This window comes from Pinus tabuliformis, chromosome 2_2, assembly GCF_031772625.1.
Source record: "Pinus tabuliformis cultivar Carrire ecotype Pingquan chromosome 2_2, CPIR1, whole genome shotgun sequence".
NCBI classification, from domain to species: Eukaryota; Viridiplantae; Streptophyta; class Pinopsida; order Pinales; family Pinaceae; genus Pinus; species Pinus tabuliformis.
The window spans coordinates 1014151004-1014174096 of NC_142300.1; the positions used below are offsets into that span (position 1 = coordinate 1014151004).

At 40.3% G+C, this 23093-nt stretch overlaps 1 protein-coding gene across 2 annotated transcripts in view; it reads right to left on the reverse strand.

Moving 5' to 3' along the window:
* Window positions 1–5397: 5397 nt before the first annotated feature.
* The window catches only part of LOC149196812 (uncharacterized), a 215757-nt gene continuing 198061 nt past the window's right edge, over window positions 5398–23093 (reverse strand). For both annotated transcript variants that reach the window (XM_089405655.1, XM_089405654.1), the window contains 2 exons: window positions 6742–6852; window positions 5398–5993 (listed from right to left, as the gene is read on the reverse strand). In XM_089405655.1, coding sequence (XP_089261781.1) covers window positions 5814–5993; window positions 6742–6852 — 291 coding nt within the window. In that variant the 3' untranslated portion in view covers window positions 5398–5813. The remainder of the gene's footprint in view (window positions 5994–6741; window positions 6853–23093) is intronic.

Genomic DNA, 23093 nt, shown 5'->3' on the forward strand with positions numbered 1-23093 from the left:
CCAAAAGACCACATCTAAATATGGACAATGTTTTGTGAATTCATTTAATGAAGTAAATGTTTACTTGGACATTGAACATAGACTAATATATTATTATCGCTATCTTTATCAACATTGACATATCTCCCCTTGAAATATCACACCTAAATATGGACTATGTTTGTTAATTCACTTAATGAAAGTAATTTTTTCCTCAAACTATGAATGTAGAATAATTCTTAAACATGATGGTTTTACCTCTCATCTTGATTTCCATAGTTTTACAACCTTTTGCAAAGTGCTCACTCTCATAACTCAAATCCGCCATTTCTATCTTAATTTTATCACAACACCAACAAACTCATCGCTCATGTTACTTACTCAAAATTGGAAAACCAATCCACTTGATTCACCTTCCTCAAGCCACAAAAGCATAGAATTATTCTTCTTCATGCTTCACAACAATAACTTGTTTATTTCCACACTAACCATGGTTGAGTTGTTCCTCCTGTAAACTCTTCCTGCATTCCTTCATCTGACCATATTTCTTACAGTAAAAACACTTCATCTTAGCAAATTTACCTAGACTTGTAGGCTTGTCAATGTTGCATTTAATTGCCTCAGAATTTTATTTTTCCATACATCCTTCTATAACTGCTAACTATACAAGTTGTCAAATGTGATGTCAGTATACTCAAAAGTGACATCAAATTTTCATCATAACTTTCAAATTGAGGCAGGCTTTTCTATTGAATTTCCACAACCTTGGGTCTAGGTTAGAGTCTTAAAATCACTGACGTTACCAAACCAAGAATCTCAACCATAAACTAGTTTCATAGCGGAAATATAAAGCAGTAAATCACATATGCACAAATATACACGGCTTTTAACAAAATTTTACAATCCCAATCTTCGCCATATTAAACCAAATCTGAATAGTACAACAGTCTATGGTATACAAGATACAATGACAAACTTTGTTGCAACTTCAATGTCGTATCTTGTCCTACCAGTCCTTCGCTCCCATATTGCTCACTAGTAGTGCCTTAGTCCATCAAGGCCACTAAACATCGAGACTCCAAGAGGGTTGCCTCCTAATAATGTTGCAAGTCACTTATGTTGCATGTACACGAGCTCATCAAACTGCTCTCTAGATTGGCCAATACCTGAGCTCCAATCTTCCTTCTAGTAGCTTTCATCCATCAAAGAGCTACTCATAAGGTTTCAATCTTCACCCAATCACACACCAACAACTTCCTTCTTGTCTGTTGCTTTAGGGCTACTTTGGGTAGCCAACACACTACCCTCCAATCATATCAATGGCACCCAATTATGTCACTATCAATTATGCTCCTAGAAAGACTCTTCACCATCACAGAAGACCCACCACACGGCATTAACAATCTTCTCAATAATTTGATCCGAATCTGACCCTAAACTAGTATCCAACACATTAAATTGTTACTCTTCAAGTCTGCTATGTTGTTGTTATGATAGTGACTGGTTAGGGCACCTTAGACTGTTGCAATAGCCCTCAAACAGTCACCCAACAGCCCTTAAATAACTATGGCCTCTCCTAGTATGAGCCTTCTCCCTCCACGTTGAAGTTTACGGCACAAAACAGCCCCAAAAACTGCCCATGCTATCACTTTTTGTGGTGGTATGGTTTGTGGCCTATCACATAGTCGTGTTATAGCTTACGGCACCCTCCAAACAGAGTTTCCAGCCCATACAATAAGCCCAAAACAGCTTGAAACTCACGTCCTCTGCATTAGCCCTCTACGAAGATACCTTAGCGCTCCTAACAGCAACTCAGCCTCCACAAAATGACCCTGAACTAGCCTCCAAAACCCATGTTGTTATGTCCTCTTTGCAATGGCGAAAACAGAGAACTCCTCCTCTTCAACGAGCTCTCTTGATGTATATGTGTTGCACTTTTTGGATGCTTAGAATGACTCCACTTCACCTCATATTTATACACGACATAAGGGCTCCAAGAATTCATGAAGGGACACATCTATTGGTTAAATTTTACATGAAGCCTACATGACTTGAAAACCAATAATTACTAGTCAACTTCAAAAATTCATAACTTCGTTTCTAGAGCTCTGATTTGAGTTATTTTTGTGTTGAAGAATCTAGGGCAATTAGGTGTAGAGTGATTCTTCGAGACTAGATAACAATGTGTGAAGTCTTTTTACTTTTCTTATCTTTGTTAGCTTAATCTTCTTCTTCTATTATTAATGCATATGTGTGTTCTTCATCAAACTGCTATTAAAACATAAAACAAGAACACAAGATATTAGCTCTTTGTCAGGGCCAAAACCTCTCTTCTCTTGAGAGGAAAACCCTTCAGTAAGTTCTCTCTTATTGAAGCTTCTTTCTTGATCAGTGCCAAACCCTAGACCCTTGACTAGAAGATCCTCCAAGCACAAGTCAAGTCTGTCCTTTTCTCTGTACTATGTTTCCCCGGCACTTTGTCCACCTCCTTCTAATACTTCGTTCTCCGACATTTTGTTTTGCCTTCCACTGTTAGTAGACCTTCTAGAAGAGATACTTATCTTTTGTACTTAGTGATTTCCTTCACCTAAGGATACTCCTTTCTCTTGATCATCTGAATCCCTTCTTGATGTATAGTGGTCGGCTTAGTGTGATAGCACTGCAGCCCTAATTCTCCCACGTGTGAGAGGTACCCTAGAAAATTAGGGTCATTTTCCTTTGCTAGAGAGATAGGCTTCTTCGCTTGTCTTGGGAGGCCTTGTAGGCCTAGTTTCAAACCCAAACAACATTAATTCATGGATTGTTTGTCCCTGTTGTCATACCCGCAGAATTAACCATCTTTTCTTTGCACGTGTGATTGTTTCTAGCCAAAGAAACAGTCCTCATCACTTTAGTTTTTCTCCTCCTTCCTTTGTTGCACTAGGGACCTCTTCTTCATCTTTCATCACCCTTTCTCTTGCCTTTTTGTTTGCAAATTTCGGAGCTCCTTAATTGACGTTGTAATGGAGTGGACAACCTCTATATATAAAGGATTGTCCCTCCTTTTAGGCCGACTTGTTATGCTTACCTTGGATGGCTTCTTTGTTGGTGTCACATGCTTGAAGGAGACTCTTCGAAGGAGACTCTTTGATGGTGTCTTTGCTTGGAGGAGTATTCTTTGACTTCTATACAAACATATACATGGTGCAACATGCCCTTAAGGTCTTCAACATTTTCTTTTGATATTTTGACTCACCTATAGCACTTTAACTTGTGCCAGACCTATTTCAATGAGCAAGAAACTCATTGACATATATTATAAAAATAATATTTCTTTTCTTGAATAAATACAAATATCAAAAGTACATTTATGAAAATCGAACCTAGTTACATTTCCTTCAACACTTTGGAGCGTTGGAATCGGCTCGCCAAGCTCCATCACCTCAAATTTTCCCAAGCTCAAATTCATCATAGTTTTGACCCAAATCTCGATGGGTACAAAACCCCATGCTTGGGTCCCAAGCCCACAAGTGACCTTTGTGGTGCTTTGCCCTCCAAACCCTAAACCCTAGGGCTTGGAGCACCTCCCAAGCTACACAAATCAACATTTTCAAGATAATTACTACCAAATCTCGTCAACTTTGTCGATTGCTAACAATTAATCTTGGATGTCTTTCAATCTTCCCCAATGGTTCAAAATTGAATCACCCTCATTTATCTTAAACAACAAACTCTAGGTAAAAAGACCCACGTGTTCCATGCATCTCCCTTGTTGGGAATCATGATCATGGTTAGTCAAATTAAGCAATCCAGAGTTTATTTGTGCAATCGAGATGACTTTTGAGGCATAGGTGATGCATTCCACGTAATATTAGTATGTCATAAATAGATGGCATGAAAGAACCCCACTAAAGTAGCAAATTGGTGACCAAAAACTTGTGGATTGTATAAATACTTGTATTGATATGCCTCTTATGCGGCAATTTGAAATGGTAGGTTTCTTTGGTTCCCCATTCTTCGTGCTATGTTGTAATGTGAGAACAACCACACCATGTGGTAATAGAGCCATCAAAGCATTAGGACACGAATATTTTGTTAATAGGGCAAAGCAATCAATGAAATTTGAAGACTCGAGTTTGGGAGGAAGATGCTACCCTTGCTTTGTGAGAGAAGTATATTTGCTATCAAAGAAAGAGGAATTATTTCTCAGATCCATGATGACCTCTAGCTTATTGTGAGGGCATTGTTGTTAGCTAGATTTTGTCTTCATCAAAGGAGAAAGCCCATGTAATTGAGTGTGAACATTGTGTTTAACCTGTTGAATTGTAGATGGTTATTGTTGGATAAAAAGAAACACTCGGTGGGGCATTGATTTGATGGTTGTAAAAACATCTTTGTCATTAATTCTTTATAATTCTCACTATTGTCTCTAAATGGAACCCCTGTATACTTTTACATGGGATGCAATCCTTACTTGGTCAAATAAATTATCACCAAGCCAAGCTTAAGGAGGGATGTTGGTGTGATGGTGGTTAAGCTAGACTCAGTGATCATCAATGCAATTTATGACTCGCCTTTAACAGACGATTACAATCCAACATTGGTAATTAGTGAAGTGGTTATTCTATACTTAGTGGTCACTGATTTCATTTATTGTTACACCATTAATGGGCTTTTAATTAGCCACAATAATTGTTAGGATTATGTAATTTAGCCCTAACACTTATGAAATGTGGTTCTCACCAAAACTGTACTCAAATTTATATGAGAATTGTTGAACATTTGGGTGCAATAGTACCCAGCAAACACTTGTCAGTCTGCTTATTTTATATTGGATTACCATACGATATCTTCAACAGATGATATGACCATTAGAACATATATTTCAATATACAGAGCTCCTATTGTAAAACCTGTCTTTCTTTTGTAATCCAGTACAAAATTGCCAACTTTTATGCTTCATTTGTAATTCAATACAAGCACTTCTGTTTCACAAGATGGAAGAAAAAAAGGCTAAGATTGAAATTGAACTTTGTTCAGTTGTTTGATTTCATTACACATTTCAAAACAACCAGTGCCCCGCTCTGGCCAGCCAGTTACTCTTGAAGAGAAACAAAATCAAAGGCCAAATTATTGTAATCAGCAACTCCTTGAAAATACAAAGACCTCAATAATGTGTCACATTTCTCACTAGCATACTATGAAAAATAAGATATTATGTCTACCTAGAACACTATGGCAGCTGCTAACTGATTTCAAAACATAAAAGAAAGATGCAAATAATTCATCTGCATGAAAAACACTAGTGATAAGAAGTCGTTCTAAAACTAACCATATAAATCTTTCAAGAACCAATAATTTTCACACCAAACTTTCTCTGAAGAAATATAGATGATAATTTACTTTTACATAGATGAAAGTGAATCCAAATGGAATCTGTTCAGTAGAAGTTCTACAATTTATATGTCAAGGAAATCTATTGTCTACATTCTACAATCTTTGAAGAACCAAGAAGGGCTAACAAGCATTGAACCAATATACCTGAAATCTCGGGATATATAACTCTTGATTCTTTACACAATCCCTTCACACCATCCAAATTTTGAAATTTGCAATATTGCTTTAAAGGAAAATAAATCCTTCCTTTTCAATATGGCCAGAGTTAAAATTGTACTTCCCAGCAACCTCAGAAGTAATTCCAGATTTTAAATGCCTATAAATAAAGTATAAGCACTTGCAAAGTTACATTCCTCCAAAATGTTGTGAAGGCTAAGAGAACATTGTAGAGTAAAATGCCTGAACTTTTTCACGACAAGTCAAAATGTCACAATCTACATGAAGTTTTTCAGGACAAGTCAACATGTCACAATCTCATTCTTCACTTTGATATCCATGGGAACAAGAAAATTAGTGGACTCCTCTTGTCTCTGAAATTTCTCTTTTTTAACCTCGAGTTTTGGAGAAAGCAGAGGTTGCTGCTTTTGGGAAACTGTAGTGGTTTTCCTCCCATCCACAGGTAATACAACTGCAATTACCTGCTAGGTCAAGACCATAAAACATATGTCAGAACGATGCTATCTAGGTTTACAGTGTATCATTTATACAAGTTTCCAAATTTACCAGGAAATAACTTGGAACAAACTTCAGTGTAAATAATAATGAAGCATCACACTGTATGTATAATATAAACCAAAATTTCAATTCTATAAAGCCAGATCAATGGGCAAAACTGGAAGCAGTATTGAAGAAAAAGAAACAAGCAGAAAAACTATAAATAATGCAATGCCAATCCCATAAGACAGCAAAAGATAAATCAAGAAATCTTGCCCTAGTGTTTCATGACACACAGAGAAAGTACGCCACTAGATAAACTTCTGTTGAGCTTGAGTTATTTTTATCTGAATAACTGTTGCAGATAACTGGGATGTAAGATTGGGAAATAGATATGCCCCCAAATATATCATCAGCAAAATAGTGGTATAGTTATGGCTGAAATTATATGCAGCCTTTTGTTTTCAGTATTGATACATATAACATTTTCTTTTTATAAATGATTTTCAAAAGGTATACTTTGACCCCAGCAAAGGGTTGTATCAAAAATATTACTAGAATTTCCAAGTAATTCAAGTTCTCCTCACAGACATGTCAGCCAAGACGGATGAAAGAAAAAGAACATTTTTGCATCTTCATGACATGAGCAACAGCACTGACATGAGATAGATCTGAAACCAAGGAAGTCTTAAAAAAAATGAAAATCCACTGAATTTATAAAGTTAGAATTACCTCGCAATCTGGTCCATCCACTTCCACACAGTCATCACCATCAACATCTGCGCCACTCTTTCGAGTAATCGATGAAACCCATGGCTGAAAAGCACCAGGCCAACTTACATGCTGTACCCATCAAAAAAGAGGAAATTAAATTCTTGACATAACTGTTGAGACTATTCAATCAAAAATCATCTCAAGCTTATCTAAGTGGAGTGACCTGTATATGAAACTGTTTTGAAAGATGCAAAATATTAAACATGGTTATTAGTTTCCGAATGATTTCTTAACTTTGAATATCTCACGTTTACACATATATGTAAGGTAGCCGAAAGCAAGGGTTCAGGTTTGCACACACAAACAAGGTAGCCGGGGCAAGAGTGCAGGGCATGCATGTGCAGAGGTTGTGTGTGTGTGCATGTGTGTATTACTCTAGTATGTTTAAAATGTTAAAATTGGAAAATAGTAAAATACATAACTCAGAATATAGAAAGCTAAACCAATGTTGCAAACATCGTGATAAAAATCAGGAAATCATGATTTTTTTTGTGGCATCAATTTTTCTGGCCAACAAAATTGCAGAAATTTTGGGTTCCAAAAATATCATAAAAAGCACAAAAAAATCACAAGATGAGCCAAATAATCACCGCCACACAGGCATAGGTGCCAATTTAAGTCAATTTTTAGGTCATTTCCCTATGTTGCACTGGTTCACGAACCCAGGGGTGGGGTTCTCGAACCCGTCCCTGATTCTCATCCCCAAAGTACCGGATTCAGGTACAGGTGCTTCTTAGAAGAACCCATAAGAACCGGGTTCTTCTATGAAGAACCGGGTTCTCCATTAAAAAAATTGGGTAGAGAACCCCGATGATTGGGTACTTGGAACCCCAAATCGGGTTCTTTGGGGTTCATTTTAGTTTTTATTTTTAATTTTTAATTAATTTAATGGGCTTCCCCTAATATTCGAGGTCGCTAGTTCTTCATCTTACGAGAGTAATTGCAGTACTTGTGCCTTTATCCATTCAATAAAGAGAAATAGGTTGGACTCAAAGAAGGCAAAGAACTTGGTGTACATTTATAGCACACTTTATCTCATATCTCGAAAAGACCCTAGGTACAAGGAGGGTCCTTTCAATAGATGGGACCAATATACAAATGATGTTATGTGTGTGGGCGAGGAGATACAACTAGATGGCATTATTGAGCTACCTCTAGTTGCTATGGATGAGCAGGAGCCTCAAGATGAGAGTGATTCCTACCTAGAGAGCATGCTAACTGAATATCTGATTGATGCTGATAACATGGCTTGAGGAAGCCATTGTTCACTATTAGCTATTTTTATTTTAGTATTTTAAAATTTCCTAGTTCACGTTTGGAGATGGCTTAAGGAAAATTTTGAATGCAGTATGACAATGGACATATATCATGATTCTTATTAATATGTGAACTCCAATTTGCACTTGATATCAAACTAGAAATTTTGAAATTTCAATGTGAATGTTCAATGTTCAATGATGTGCATGTTTAAATCTTTAAACTTTAAATCATAGAGATTTGAGTTTTCTTGTTTAAAGTTGAAAAATATACAAATTCATATATATTATAATTTATAAAATATAATATTTATATTATATATATAACTTATAATATACCCCCGAAGAACCCATGCACCATGTTTCAAAAAATAACGTACCCGTCCCCATCCCCGTCCCTGAACCCACATTTCTTGGCAACACAGTTTTTTCCCCATTTTGCAAACAGTTAGCACTGTTTGAGAGCAGAGGAGGAGAACATTTCTCTTGGCCATCACCGTGATTTTTTGCAGTGAGGATCGACTTCCCCCAACAATGGGTGCACTTGCAAGTATTGGCAACAATTTATGCCCATTTTTTGGTTTTTTTTTTTTGCTCGGAGTAGAGTTTTTTTTTTTTTTTTTAGCCATTACCAATTTATTGAGGAATGGAAACGGCTTCCCAACCAGCTGTCAACTTCCCACAACCATTGGTATATTTGGAAATTTGCAAGTATGTTCCTCTGTTATTATTTGTTACTCATCTATGTAAATTTTAAATTTGTTTTTTCATGCAAATTTTTTAATTTTGAAGCTTGATTCTAAAAACGTTGATTTTGTTTTTTTCAATTTTTTTCATGCCCTAGGTTCAATCATTACAATGAAGACTAAAAATGTCAAGAAATTTGGACCCTATGTGGGAATATGGTGAACCCAAGGGAGGTTCAATCAACAAAATTTGACTTGCAAATTGTGTGGGAAGCATATGAGGCCGAACCTCTCAATTGAAATTCCACCTTGTATGAATTTCGGGACATGATATAGGACTTTGCTTAAGTGCATGTCAAGAAATCATTTGTATTGCCATCAAAGCACTGAAAGATAAAGATGGAACCAAAGAGAACAAGGCAGGTATGAGAATTCAAGTTGCAAGAGGAGTAGGGGGGAGTGAGAGTGGTTCTTCAACATCAACTTACACAATGGCCAGCCCCTCATCTACCTCAAAAAATTTTGTTCCTAGAACCACACCTGATGCCCAACCTTCTATCAAGTTGGTGCTTAAAGTAAAGGAGATGAAAGAATATGACAAGAAAAATCTGGTAATGCCAAAACTGGACAGTTGCTCGTCACCCTCTTAAGACACTTAAAAGCCTCTTGTGCCACTTTTGTCCACTCAAACGCTCCCTTCTTCATCAGGTTTGTGAGGGGTGCTACCAACTGAGAGAATCCCTTCACAAATCGTCTATAATAAGTGTAGATATCGAGGAAGCCTCGCAACTCTGTCACATTCCTAGGTGTAGGCCAATAAAAGAACGGCCCTGATCTTCTCCTAGTGGACCCTAACTCCATCCTCCCCAATCAAATGCCCCAAATATAACATCTCAATGCCCAAACTTGCATTTTGACATCTTTGCATACAACTACTACTCCTCCAAGATGCACAGGGCCTCCTCCAGATGTTGGAAGTTCTCAACCCACGTCGTCTTGTTGTATATCAGAATGTCATCGAAGAGTACCAGATGTTGTAGCTCTTAGGGACAACCCTCGAGTTGAGGAGAAGGGTCAGAGCATAGGACATCTTAGTGTGTCTTAAGGATTTATTCATTATGCTCAATATTTAGATAGAAATTTATGAAATCTGGTTCAATCACCCCACTAAGAGGCAGATTCAATATACACTTAAATAGTATGTCATTCCTAAGACTTAATGTTTAGTTATAGTGGTCAACACGAAGAGAGTGTAGTTTCATTGGTCATTGCAGTATAGGTGAAAGAGGAAATACAAGGAGAGAAACCCAGTGCAGAGCGTTGGATAGACATGGAATCTTATGCACCAAATTCCAATAGAATTATGAAGGTGCAATGTTCCAAACTAGGAAAAACAGTGATGCAAAGAAAAGAATAAATACAACACCAAAAATTTCAAACATTATGTAAACACCCATATCAACTCCAGAAATAAGAACCAGCTGAGCCATTTTATTAATCAATTGGGGCAACAGTACAATAGTGTGGAAAGAGAGCACCTGGGCCACAGGGGCTTCACTCAATGAACCTTTGACATATCGCATGCATTCATCGCATACTAAACAATACCCCTAATTGGACTACATATTGGAAAATACTTCTAAAAATCACACCCTACCAATATGAACCCAATACACCTCCCTAATTTAAAGAACCCCTACTTTCACTAGATATTGTAGGTATCCATTTTTTCATTAACATTTTTTATACCCCTTTATATTTTTTCATTAACTTTGAGCTCCATTTTTTATACTTGCTAATATCAGGTACTAGTTTTTTTTCCACTTGTGATTCATTTCCCTGTTCTTGTAATATTGATGATATTGAATCAACTGAAATTACTCTCATGGGTAGAAGTGAAAGGGATAATCTGCAGGTAATCCATGGAGAAAAACAAAGGAAGACTACTCATCATGTAACTTTGTCTCTAAAGGAACTAATAATATGTCAAAATATGAATAATGAGTATGATAATAAAACAACAACCTCTGTTATGTCAGATGGAGTTACTAGCCCATTTCTTAGTCATAGACGAAAACTTGTTTTTGCTTCAAAAAAGATGAACGACCTTAAGAACAAGTTGCGGGCATATGAAAAGAGGGATCATGATACTGTAGCAAAATATATTCAAAATTCTGAAATACTTGAAGCTAAGATCGTCTCTCTAAAGTCAGGTCTTGAAAAGTTAAACAAACGTAATACAGAGATGATCCAAGTATTTGAAAAAACCCTTTACCCCCTATATATCCCCGAATATATTAAGTCAAATTTTCCTTATTATATATCCCCCAATATGAACCCACGTGGTATGGTATTGCTCCACCAGTGAAGCCCCCGTGACCTAGGCTTGCCTCAATGGCAAGCATGAGAAGACCCAGGCAGTGTTTTACGAAACGGCCGTACCGAAACGGAAACGGCCGTTTCGTTCCGTTTCAACACAAAAAAATGTGACCCGGCCTTTGACCCGGCTCGGCTGGCCGAGTCAGCTATGACTCGGCCGAGTCAGCCAATGACTCGGCCGAGTCATAGCTGACCCGGTCAACCCGGCCGGGTCCTGTCATGACTCCGCTGTTTCGTTCAAGTGCGGCTGGGGCAGCGTAATAACCAAAAATAAATGACTTTTTTGCTGATTTTTGCCAAGGATTCAGAGGGAGATGTAATGTTTTGATGATGTATGTCCATCAGATAAGGATCCTCCCATTTTCAAATGAAAGAGGTAATTTTAAGATGTAAGATCTAGCTTTGTTTCTAAGTGTCAAAGGTCTGGTAAAATTCAACAGCTATTGTAGACTACACACAGGGACATTGGGGTATATCTGTATCATACATCACATTTAGCTGCCACGCAATGCTTTTGCACTAAACAGAATATTCTTTAATGTATACCTCTGTTCTAGAGGCGAATAGTAAAGGATCAGAACCGTGTCATAATCATAGAGTTGTGAACCACTGTCAAAACAATTTCAGAAAACCAACGATTATGCCCTCAGAACAAAATGACTAAAACCTGCAAATTATATGTTGAACGAACCCAGGGAATCCCAGAACTATAAACCACAAACCCTTATACAAGTTCAATGCTGTTACAGATCAAAGGATGTCCGAATTATCTTATCTCTTTTGGAGAAAGGATGTCCGAATTACCTTAATCTTTTGACAACCTTTTGGTCCAGCAAGATATTAGAAGGTTCAAACTTCAATTTGGCATTTTCAACAATTATTTAGCCTTTTAATATGCTTCCATATTATCAACTTATTTGGGGCTTGTGACCACATAGTGGGTGCACCAACTTAAGTTGGACATATCTTTCAAACAGTAAGGAGTCTCGCAGCGTGCTATATATCCTTAGAATCGTAATGACGAGGAGAATCCAATAAAGATGGTCAAGCAATAATGAAGCGGAACATAAAGATGAGTCTTTGATCATGTATGACAGAGTCCAGAGTCCAGACTACAGTTGACTATGTATTTACTATTGCCATTGGGTACACCGTACCATTTTGATATAATGGATTGGTTCATGAGCCTACTTTGATCATATGTTGTCTTCCATGTATATTATAATGTTGTGTGTTTGAAAACTTGAATGAAAATCTTTAAAATTATGTTTAAAATTATGTTTTTTTATAAAAAAAATAAATATTTAATGTATTTTTTACAACGACCGAGTCATTGAAATCGAGTCGGCCGAGTCATTGCCGTTTCCGAGTCCGAGTCCGAGTCGATCCTCGGCCGAGTCCGAATCCGAGTCCGTTTTGTAAAACACTGGACCCAGGTGATAAAACAAGAAGCCCAAGTGCTAGAATCAGCTGCTACAATGATGCCCTGCATTGCCCCAAAAATCTGCACTGTCTACTGGAAAGAGACTGTTGGAAACCCCAACTTCATGCTCAGAAAATTCTACAAAATTAATCCCAAGCTCCTTAGTAAAAACCCACCAAAACCCAGAAAGGGTTTGGTCTGGTTTTGACCCCCGAAATTCGGCCCCCAAATACCACGTCCTCCTCCAACTGCTAGAAAATACGGCCTTCCCGTAACTCACAGAAAAAAGCACTCCAATTCACACCAAAAAGGTTGGGATATTCTCCCCCAAGATTCTCCTTATTTCTCCAGGCAATCTTCAGCTCCCCATCTCAATCCTCAAGCTCCCACGTGTCCCCAGTGAGAGGCTTCTACGTTGGCCAAGTAGTTGTAATTCATGTTGCCCTCAAGCAAAAATCTCCTACTCTTAAACTCCTCCAAAATGATGATATCCCACTGAAGTTCCAATGCCAAAATTCTCCCAGCAAGTTCTACCTGGAAGACCCCTGAAATGACCTTTGCGTACTCCCTTCCTGTGTCCTCCTAGAACACGCACAAGTTGAGCAAAGACTGAATGATAGGCTCTAAAATCCCTTCAACTCTTCTCCAAAGTGGTACGATTTGGCCTCCATAGGGTGCACTCGAAGTCCCCAAAGATAGGGTGAGTTCTTCGCTTGGAAAACTCGATGCTAAACAACAAGTGACTCGACTAAGCAGCTCGAGAAACTAAAGTGAGTTCGATAAGCAAAAGATCCCAAATGAGGCTAAGCCTCTCCTACTTATAATTCGTGGGCCTTCTCTCTCACGTGGGCCCCTCCATCTAGCCTTTCAACTTCCCTCCTTGGCTATTCGAACTTTTCCCTTAGGCAAGTGTGTTTTTCCTTCATGTGGGTGGCCCCCATGCTCTGTCATTAAAACATTACAACCTTCATTTTCCTCCTAAGTACTTTTCCCAAAATCTTATGGGTCCCAAGGCCTCCAAAAATGTCATTATGGAAAATGAACCTGTGACAAATTAATTTAGGAGGGGACATTACAGTCCTCCCTTCCCAAATGTTGCTTGTCCCCTAGCAACTTCAGCGTTGGATGCTCAAGTATGTGTTCACCCTCCCAGGTGGCATCCACATCCGGTAAGCTCCTCCAATGCACCAATACTCCCTGATAGTTCTGCTCTTCAGCTGCCTTTCCTTAGTCTCCAGAATGGCTTCCGGTTCCAGAACCAGATGCCTCTCATCATCAAGCGGTGGCAACTCCACAATTGTTGTTACCTGCTGCCCCAACACCTTCTTGAGGCACGAAACATGAAAGACATTGTGGATTTGCTCCACAAAGGAAGCTCCAGCTCATAGACCACCTCCCCAACTCTCCTAATCACCTTGTACAACCCATAGAAACACGGTTGTAGCTTCTCAGCCCCACTGCCTATCTGCATACATCTTGGCTCTCTTGGATCCAGTATTTGGCCTTTGGGGCCCAACTATCTCCAAAAACAATGTCAACAAAAGACAAAGCATCATAACCATACAAGGCACGTAAGGGTGACATACCGATGAACATATGATGGGTGGTGTTGTAGCAGTACTCGCCTAGGTGTAGCCACCGAATCCATGCTCTCTGCTACTCAGTCACGTAGTTCCGAAGATAACCCTCCAACCATTTGTTAACCCTCTCAGTTTGACCATCAGTTTACAGATGGTAACTCATGCTCGAGGTGAGTTTAGTGCCCACTAATCTGAAAAGATCCTGCCAAAATGCTCCCATGAACCGATTGTCTCTGTCACTGACTATAGTCTTAGGGGTCCATGCAAACGAAAGACATCCTTGAAGAATAACTCGGCCACCTGTAACGTTGTATACTGGGTCAGTAGGGCAAAGAAATGGGCATATTTGGTCAGCCAGTCTACCACCACATATATACAATCCTTTCCCTGCACCGCTGGGAGCCTCGTGATGAAATCCATGGAGATACTCTCCCATTTCCCCACGGGAATGGGAAGTGGTTGCAACAACCCATCTGGATGAGTCAACTCACCCTTGTTTCTGTAGCAAGCCTCACACTCCTACACATATCTCAATATGTCCCCCTTGAGGCCTTTCCATCTGAAACGCTCTCTAACTGTCATGTATGTCTTCTGAAACCCCTAGTGTCCCGATCGTGGTAGTCATGAGCTGCATGGAGAATCCTCTCCAACTGCGAACCCGGCACTAAGAATATACGCCCATTGTAGTATATGACCTCAACCATCACCCTATAGTGCTCATCAACATGAATGCCCTCCAATATCTCGCATGCTCGTCGATCCTTGGAGTACTCCACCAACCACTGTGCCTTCCAGTCATGGGAAATGCTCATGACTGAAATTGTTGCGAGCATCCGGGATAATGCATCCGCTACTATGTTGTGCTTGCCCTTGACATACTCAATGTTGAAGCCGTAGGCTTGCACCTTGCTAACCCACCTCTGTTGTCTATCACTGGGGCCCTGCTACCCCATAAAGTGGTGAAGACAATTGCGGTCAATCTTCACATGAACTACTACCTTGACATCCGGCCCTGTGAACTCCATCTCCAGTTTCCTCTAATCAGTGGTGACCCAGCCAAGGGAGTAGAGCTACTGGACACCCATCACCACGTTGGTGTACTGCACATCCACAACGAAGAAATGATTTGTCACTGAATAGTTCCCCATGGTCACTATTAATGCGAAATGGATCGGATGCAAAGCATAGTCCTGTCCACGGCACCAGAACTGAGAACCCCTCAAACTCCTCTATAGTGATGCCCTACCTCTAGACCATTTGGGGATCAATGAAATTGTGGGTGGCCCCACTATCTACTAAGACTGAGACAAGTTGTCCCTGCACTGTGCCTCGGATCCTCAAAGTCAAAAATTTGGGAACTCCATGGAAAGAAGCAATGACTCCCCCAGTTACTACAAAAGGTGCTCCCCCGGGTGGCGGTGGTCACCTCTTCCTAACCCTCGCTATCTCCCCTGCCAAACTCCAACTCCACATCATCCTCCTGGTTACTATCTAAGAAGACCTCGATATGGTGGGCCTTGCCAGCGGTGCATTGGTGGCCTGCGCCCATGGCTCCCGAGTCCCGACAAGTCAAACATAGTTTCTTCCTCTAGAGGTCTCTCCTAGTCTCCTCGTCCAACTGCCCACGCCCATGGGCTACTCACTGCGATGGGGGTCTAGTATCACCTCCCCTCTGAGGGTAGGGAGTTCGTGAAGGAATGGGTGCTTTGGTCTTGAGGATTGCCCCGTGCAAAACTCTAGCACAAGTCATCGCCTCCTACAAGGTAGAGGGCTTGTGTGACTTCACTAGTCCACGCATTGGCTCAAGTAACCCATCTATGAATGTGTACACCCTCCTAGCATCGAATAGGTCTAGCATCATAACTGAAACCCTCAAAAACATTGATATGTAATGCTTAAGGTGGTCAGTGTGTCTAAGTTGGGTCAACTCCATGAAGTGAGCCTCCAAGTCCCTCTAATCAAAGTGTTCCACCACTCTCCTTGTGAAGTCCCATAAGAGGTCATGCTAGCATGCCCTAGTGTGGACAAGCAATGAAACCACCACTCATGCGCTTCCCCCTCCAAGTGCAAGGTAGCCATTTGATGGCTTCTACCTCCATCATCCGATTAAGCTGAAAATAAGTATCCAACTTCTCCACCCAAGTTTGAGTTGTGCACTTGGCAGAACCATCATATGTGTGGAAATACATCCTCCCAATGGTAAGTTGCAACTCTAAGTTTTGTGTACTCGGTCCCCCACTATACCTGCCCTTCTCATTCTGTTTGAGCTGGCAATAGTCTCTGAATGACAAGGTTGCTTTGAAATCTTCCCCCATAGATTGCCACTCACTGAAGAAATCCCCCGTGAGCATCTGATCATTCGGTCCTCCATGCTCACTAGGTGTTGATGGTAGGAAAGTAGGGAGGTGGATGGGTGAGTGGTTGGTGAAGGGTGGCCATACTGTTGTAAGGGCTCTGAAGTCTCTCCAAATAGGAACTCACGATGAAGGCTCTTGTCCCTATTTTGTTGTTTGATTTCCTCCAACATCTCTTTCTGTCCCTTAGCCAAATCATTCAAGGCCTTCAAGAGGCTATCGAATGTTGCTTCTTCCTTACTCCTTGGTTCCCCCATCTCAGCTACAACTACTGCCTTCCCACGTGCCTCCGAATCAAGTGTAATCTCCAACTCTCTTTCCCTGCTCTTGTACCTCTACCTCTGATAAGTAATGGTTTTTCTATCCAAATTGTTCATAGGAAAACTCTCCCACGGTTGAGCCAAGATTTGAGCTTTGACACCATTGTAACATTCCAAACTAGGAAAACAGTGATATACAAAGCAAACAATGAATACAACAACAGAAATTTCAAACATGCAATAAACACCCATATCAACCCCTGAAATAAGAACCGGCTTAGCCGTTTTATTACTCAATTGGGGCAATAGTACAATAGTGTTGAAGGAGTGTTATGAAGAATCTAGGGCAATTAGAGTTAATAGGATTCTTCTTAGCATGATAACTATTTGTGAGTTTTTCTTATCAGTACAATCTTTCCTTAGTATTAGAGTTTGCCTTATTTAGTTCATCAAATAGATACCAAAACAAAGAGACATGAACACAAGTTGTTTGGCTTTCTGCCATGGCCAAAACCTCTCCCTCTTGGAGAGGAAAACCCGCACAAAATTCTTCTTATAGAGATTCCAATTGACGAATACAAAGACCATGACCCTTGACCTATGAGGCCACTCCAAGACCAACACACCAATCCTCTTTTTTTTGGCATTGCTGAGATCATCATCATTGTTGCAACATTACAAAGGTCTTCATCAACAAAATCTTCATATTGAGATATGTATAGGAGAGTTGCATGTAGATCCACTGATATTACGACAGTCTCATCATGATTTTTCCTTCAGCTAGATCATAACCTTTGTGACTGTGTCTTCATCAAGAACGAGATTGTGACTACACCTTAATGTATGCCGAGAAAGTGTGTAACTATGAGATCCTTCTCTCATAATCATGTCGAGACTGTGTGTGGTATTGTAGTATTCCTGAGGTCATACTTATCACTAAAGTTATGACAACAGTGAGATCTTTACCTAGAATGGGCTTGTGTTCTCTTGACACCCAGTCATTGTTATGCCGAGAATACCTCATTGAATTACCCATCCGAAATCATAGTGATACTCCTCCATCTTAGGTACTTAATTGTTGCCTTGATCCGAGATTCCTGCACCTCGTGTACCGATTCGAAGTTCAACGAAGAATCCAAGTTTGTTTCTTTTTTGTGGTGACCCTAAGAGCGTATATATAGTAGTTATGTCTCTGTATTTGAACCGACATTGCAGTGTGAAGTGTTGTGTCCTTTTATTGAGCCGACATGACTTTCTTTAGTTTATTTAATTCAATTTGAGGCCAACATGACTACTCTCTTCATCGTTTTTCTTGTTGCCTTCTTCAAGAGGATTGTGCTTGTCTTGGAGGGTTGTTCTAGACCTTGTATACATTACATATAGGCTCAAGAAGAGCATGACATTGACTCTTTGACATCCTAAGGCTCTCAATGGGAGCTACTAAATAAATAAACCTCTTGCTCATGAAACCCATGTAGCAAGGAATAATAATAAATTCATTTTCTTGTTTACAAAAATCATAATTACAATGTCATGAAGACCGAACCTAGTTACACTTTCTTCAACACTCCCTCTTAACTAGGGAGGTATTCATAATGGTACTTGGTCATTCTCGATCTGAAAAATTTCTCATAAGAAGAATCGAATTGGTAATCCCATCTGTATAGCATCATATCAACCAGCACTGTTGAAAATGACAAGAAGAAATGCTAAAAATATAAGTGCTAAAAATAGCACTGGTATAAATAGCATTCTGGGATACCTTCCTATTTTAGTTAGTCCTTGAACTAAAATTGAGAAGTAAATCTCGAATTTGATCTTCGCAGTTGTTTGTAAAATAATTAATTAATTCATTTTGAGTTAATTAGTTGTAGAAAATCAAACATGAAGTCTATGTGGGGTCATGCAACAGTTTCTCCATTGATGGAGGAATTTATCCATCAGTTAAAGAGATAAGGATGAGTTGTAATATTGAGCTGTAATTAGTTGGCTCAGTTAACTGAGTCAAGTCCAGTTAGATTAATTCAAACAGTTTGTTGAATTAATTGTGAGTTCAGTTAGTTATGCTTGGGATGCACGTAACTGTTGCCCTTCAGATAACTAAATATTCTCTCATAAATAACTCATGCATGTCAGTTCTGTCAGAGACCCAGTTGAGATCAGAGGAGGGATAGTGTACTATTAGTTGGATGAACTTTTTCCTATAAAGGAAACTCATCCATGCAGAAGGAAATATCTCCTTCAGGTTTGTGCAGTTATTTCTGAGCCAAGTGAGCAGTGTGAGGTGGGAATTCACACAAGTGGAAGCACTGGACCCCAGGAAAAACTGCGCAAGAAAATATGCGGCTTGGAGGGCAGAGGAGAAGGTTGTGAGAGCCTTTTGGCTGTCTATAAGCAGTATTGTTTGATTGCAGAGAGAGCAAAATAGCTTGTGAGCTGATTCTTTTTGTAACTTGAACATATTTCCACTTGTATGATAATACAGAGATTGGGGTTTTAGGCTGAGGCTTTCCCCGGGTTATTCTTCTGTGTTATGTGTGATTGATTTCTCATTCTCAGTTATATGTGTTCTCATTGATCTTGCTCAATTCGATTAAGCTTCCGCAAAGTTTGTTGTAGAAGTAGATCTTGTATTTTGCTTTAGTATATTGCATAATCTGTTGATCTACAATGGGAATTTCTACATCGTATCGGAGCAAGGGTGATCAAAGTGAAGAACAGTATACAAGAAGGGAGAAGTTCGAAGTTTGAGGTTTTTGAATATAGAAATCGAGTTCTTATCACATCTCAATTTCACCAATAGCATTCAACAGTTTAAGACTCGAGTATGCCCTCAATGGCAACTCAAATTATATAGCCTGGAAGGATCGCATGGAAGCAGTATTAGAGGATAACGGTCTAAAGGAATTCATTGATCAAGAAGTCCCCAAGCTGGCAGCGGCTGATGCTATAGAATTGGCGTAATGAAAGAAATGTGTGGCTAGAGCAAGGAGAATCCTCCTGGAGGGAGTTCGAGACCACATTGTGTCGAGCCTCCATGGGAAGGAGACACCGTTTTCGACGTGGAAAACATTAAAAGATCTATATCAGAACAGTGGCGATCGGAGGAAGTTGGCACTAAAAGACAAGCTTCGGAAAATCAAGTGTGAAAAGCGCGACACGATCTCTACATATCTGAACAAGCTCACCACCTGCAGGGATGAGCTTGGAAGTGTAGGGATCACGACAGCCGATGATGACATGGTGAGTCTTGCTCTCCTCGGTCTTCCTAAGAGTTGGCATAGCTACCAAGACTCGGTTAATGGAAGAGAGAAACTGCCAGATTGGGAACGACTTTGGTCAGATTTGATGTAGGGGGAGATAAGAAAAAGCACCAGAGATGTTTCTTCATCCAAGGAGGATGAAGAAATCTACGCCTTAGCGAGTAAGGCAAAAAGAAAGGGAAGGAGAAGGATTCACATTCCAAATCCAGTTCTTCCCATGGTGGGAAGAAGTTTGACAAATCGAAAGTGCAATGCTTTCGTTGTCATGAGGTGGGCCATTTTCCTAAAAATCGTCCACTGAAGAAATCCAAGATGGGATCCTAAGAAGGATCTGAAGGTAAGGCATTGGCCTCACAGTTTGAGTTGGATTTCACCCTCTTCGCATGCATGGTTTCATCCATGGTGGGATGTGGTTGGTTTCTTGACAGTGGAGCTTCTTTCCACATGACTAACGACAAGAGTTTGTTCAGTACCTTGGAGGAGAAAGATCTCCAGATACTCATAACGATGGGTAATGATGAAAAGTATAGTGTCTTAGGTGTAGGCACGGTTGTTTTTCAGAGGGAGCATGGAGCTCGCATTACCTTGACCGATGTCAAGTATGTACCAAGACTGAAGAAAAATTTGGTGTCGACTGCAATGCTAGAAGACAAAGGCTATGATGTAGTCTTCAGTAAGGGAAAGGTTTTCCTTCAACACATCACCACTAGACAGGTGAAGCAGATCGGTTCACGAGTCAAGAACCTGTATGCTCTTGAGGTTCAAAATGCATGCAAAGCCTTGAGGAGCAAGGCGACTAATGGAGACTTGGTGGTTGAGAGGGAGAGTACATTACCTCTCAACATGCAGCGCCAGAAGAAGTCTCAGACAATTGTGGAGGAGCCACAATTGGTGAAGCAACTTCAGGAGGTTGTGGAGCAGCCACAACTAGAGAAGTCGAGAGGAGACTGAGTGGAGGCATCCACTCATGCAGAGACCTCCAGTAGGGGGAAATTTCGAGCCAAGTGGGCAAAGGGATCACATGCATCCATACCTCCAAGTGGGAGGCGGAGTGATGTATAGTGACAGTGCCAAGAAGGCTAGAATAGGGGCAGGATCATTGAGGTACCCAACCTCTTTGATTAGACCTTGTTACAGAAGCCCCGACGAGGAGTAGCAGGACTGGTTGAGTGGGTAGAGACGGATGTGGAGGGAGCAGCAGAGAGAGCTACAATGCAAGAGTCCCAAGACAGTGCAGAGCTAGCAGGTTGTAACAATGCAAGAGGCACAAGAGTGTTGCACCAGTGCAGGATGGGGCAGAGAGGTGTGCAACGGTGCAAGATGCATGGAGTGTTGCAGCAACTCAGAGGTCAGAGAGGGAGCACTTGTCAACGGCAGATGGAGCTACAGCATCAGAGGATGTTTCTAGCCCAACAAGGTGTTGTGTGTGGAGCATGATTGTTCAGAGGTCTTTGTTTCAGCCAAATGTATACCCCAAGAAGTTTGTACACCCCTCCGCACGGGGGGATGGGGGGGGACTTGTCCCCCCGCAGGGTTCCGAGGGGGCCGATCCCCCCCGGCTGGGGGGTCCGGGCGCCAGCGGTCCCCCGGCGGGGGCTCTGGGGCAGTGCCCCCGAAGCTAAAAACAAATGTAAAATTGCCTTGTAAAAGTATAGTAATTTCTAGTCAATCTGGGCCGTTCATTAGGCAGATAATCTGACGGTAGAACTTATGTTTAGTTTAGGGTTTTTTGCCCTAGAAGGCAACCCCTCTCTTTGTATGAGGATATTGTATTGGAGGCTGAGATATAGATGTGTATTCTGTGAGCGAGAAACAGAGAGGTGAGACTGCGAGAGAAAACAGAGGATATTACAGCGGATTTGATGTAGGTTGTGTCTCTTCATTTTGCTGGATAATAGAAAGGAAGGACTGGCTGTTCGGGGTGGACGTAGCCCAAACTGGGTGAACCACGTATATCTGTGTCTCTCTTGTTTTGTGTGTTTTCTGTGTTTATATTTCTGCAATATTTTATGTGTTCCATTGCTCCGTAATATATAATTTTCTAACACAAGGAGGTCAGTTGGGAGATCAGTTACTTATTAGTAACTGAGTTGCAGTGCAACAGTGGGCAGCACAATGCAACTTGATGAGAGGAGGTGCAATGCGGATGCAGTGCTAGGAGATAGGACCAGCAGCAGCATGGATGCAGTAGCAAGAATCAGTGTGATTGATGCAGTCAGAGATCAAAGTGACAGAGACTAGAGCAGTCAGATACTGAAGAGCACAAAGGTGTAGAGTTTTCAGTCGACAAAGGCAATAGCAGTCAGAGACTTTGATGTCAGAGGCATCATTCTGATTCAGGTTGGATATTTTTTTTTGTTTCTAGAGTTGCTGGAGCAACAACACTAGGGAGAAGTGTTGCATGCAAAACATTCCAAAGGTTCAGGATCAAGTTCGAGTTGAATTCCTTTCTTGTTGAGAGGGAGTGTTCAAAATGGCAACAAGAAATGCTAAAAATAGAAGTGCTAAAAATAGCACTGCTATAAATAGCATTTCGGGATACCTTCCTATTTTAGTTAGTCCCTGAACTAAAATTGAGAAGTAAAATTCGAATTTGATCTTAGCAGTTGTTTGTAAAATAATTAATTAATTCATCTTGAGTTAATTAGTTGTAGAAAATCAAACATGAAGTCTATGTGGGGACATGCAACAGTTTCTCCAATGATTGAGGAATTTATCCATCATTTAAAACGATGAGGATAAGTTGTAATATTGAGCTATAATTAGTTGGCTCAGTTAACTGAGTCAAGTCCAGTTAGATTAATTCAAACAGTTTGTTGAATTAATTGTGAGTTCAGTTAGTTAATGCTTGCATGCATGTAACTGTTGCACTTCAGATAACTGAATATTCTCTCATAAATAACTCATGCATGTCAGTTTTGTCAGAGACCCGGTTGAGATCAGAGGAGGGACAGTGTACTATCAGTTGGATGAATTTTTCCTATAAAAGAAACTCATCCATGCAGAAGGAATTATCTCCTTCAGGTTTGTGCAGTTATTTATGAGCCAAGTGAGCAGTGTGAGGTGGGAATTCACACAACTCCAAGAAAAACTGCCAAAGAAAATAGGA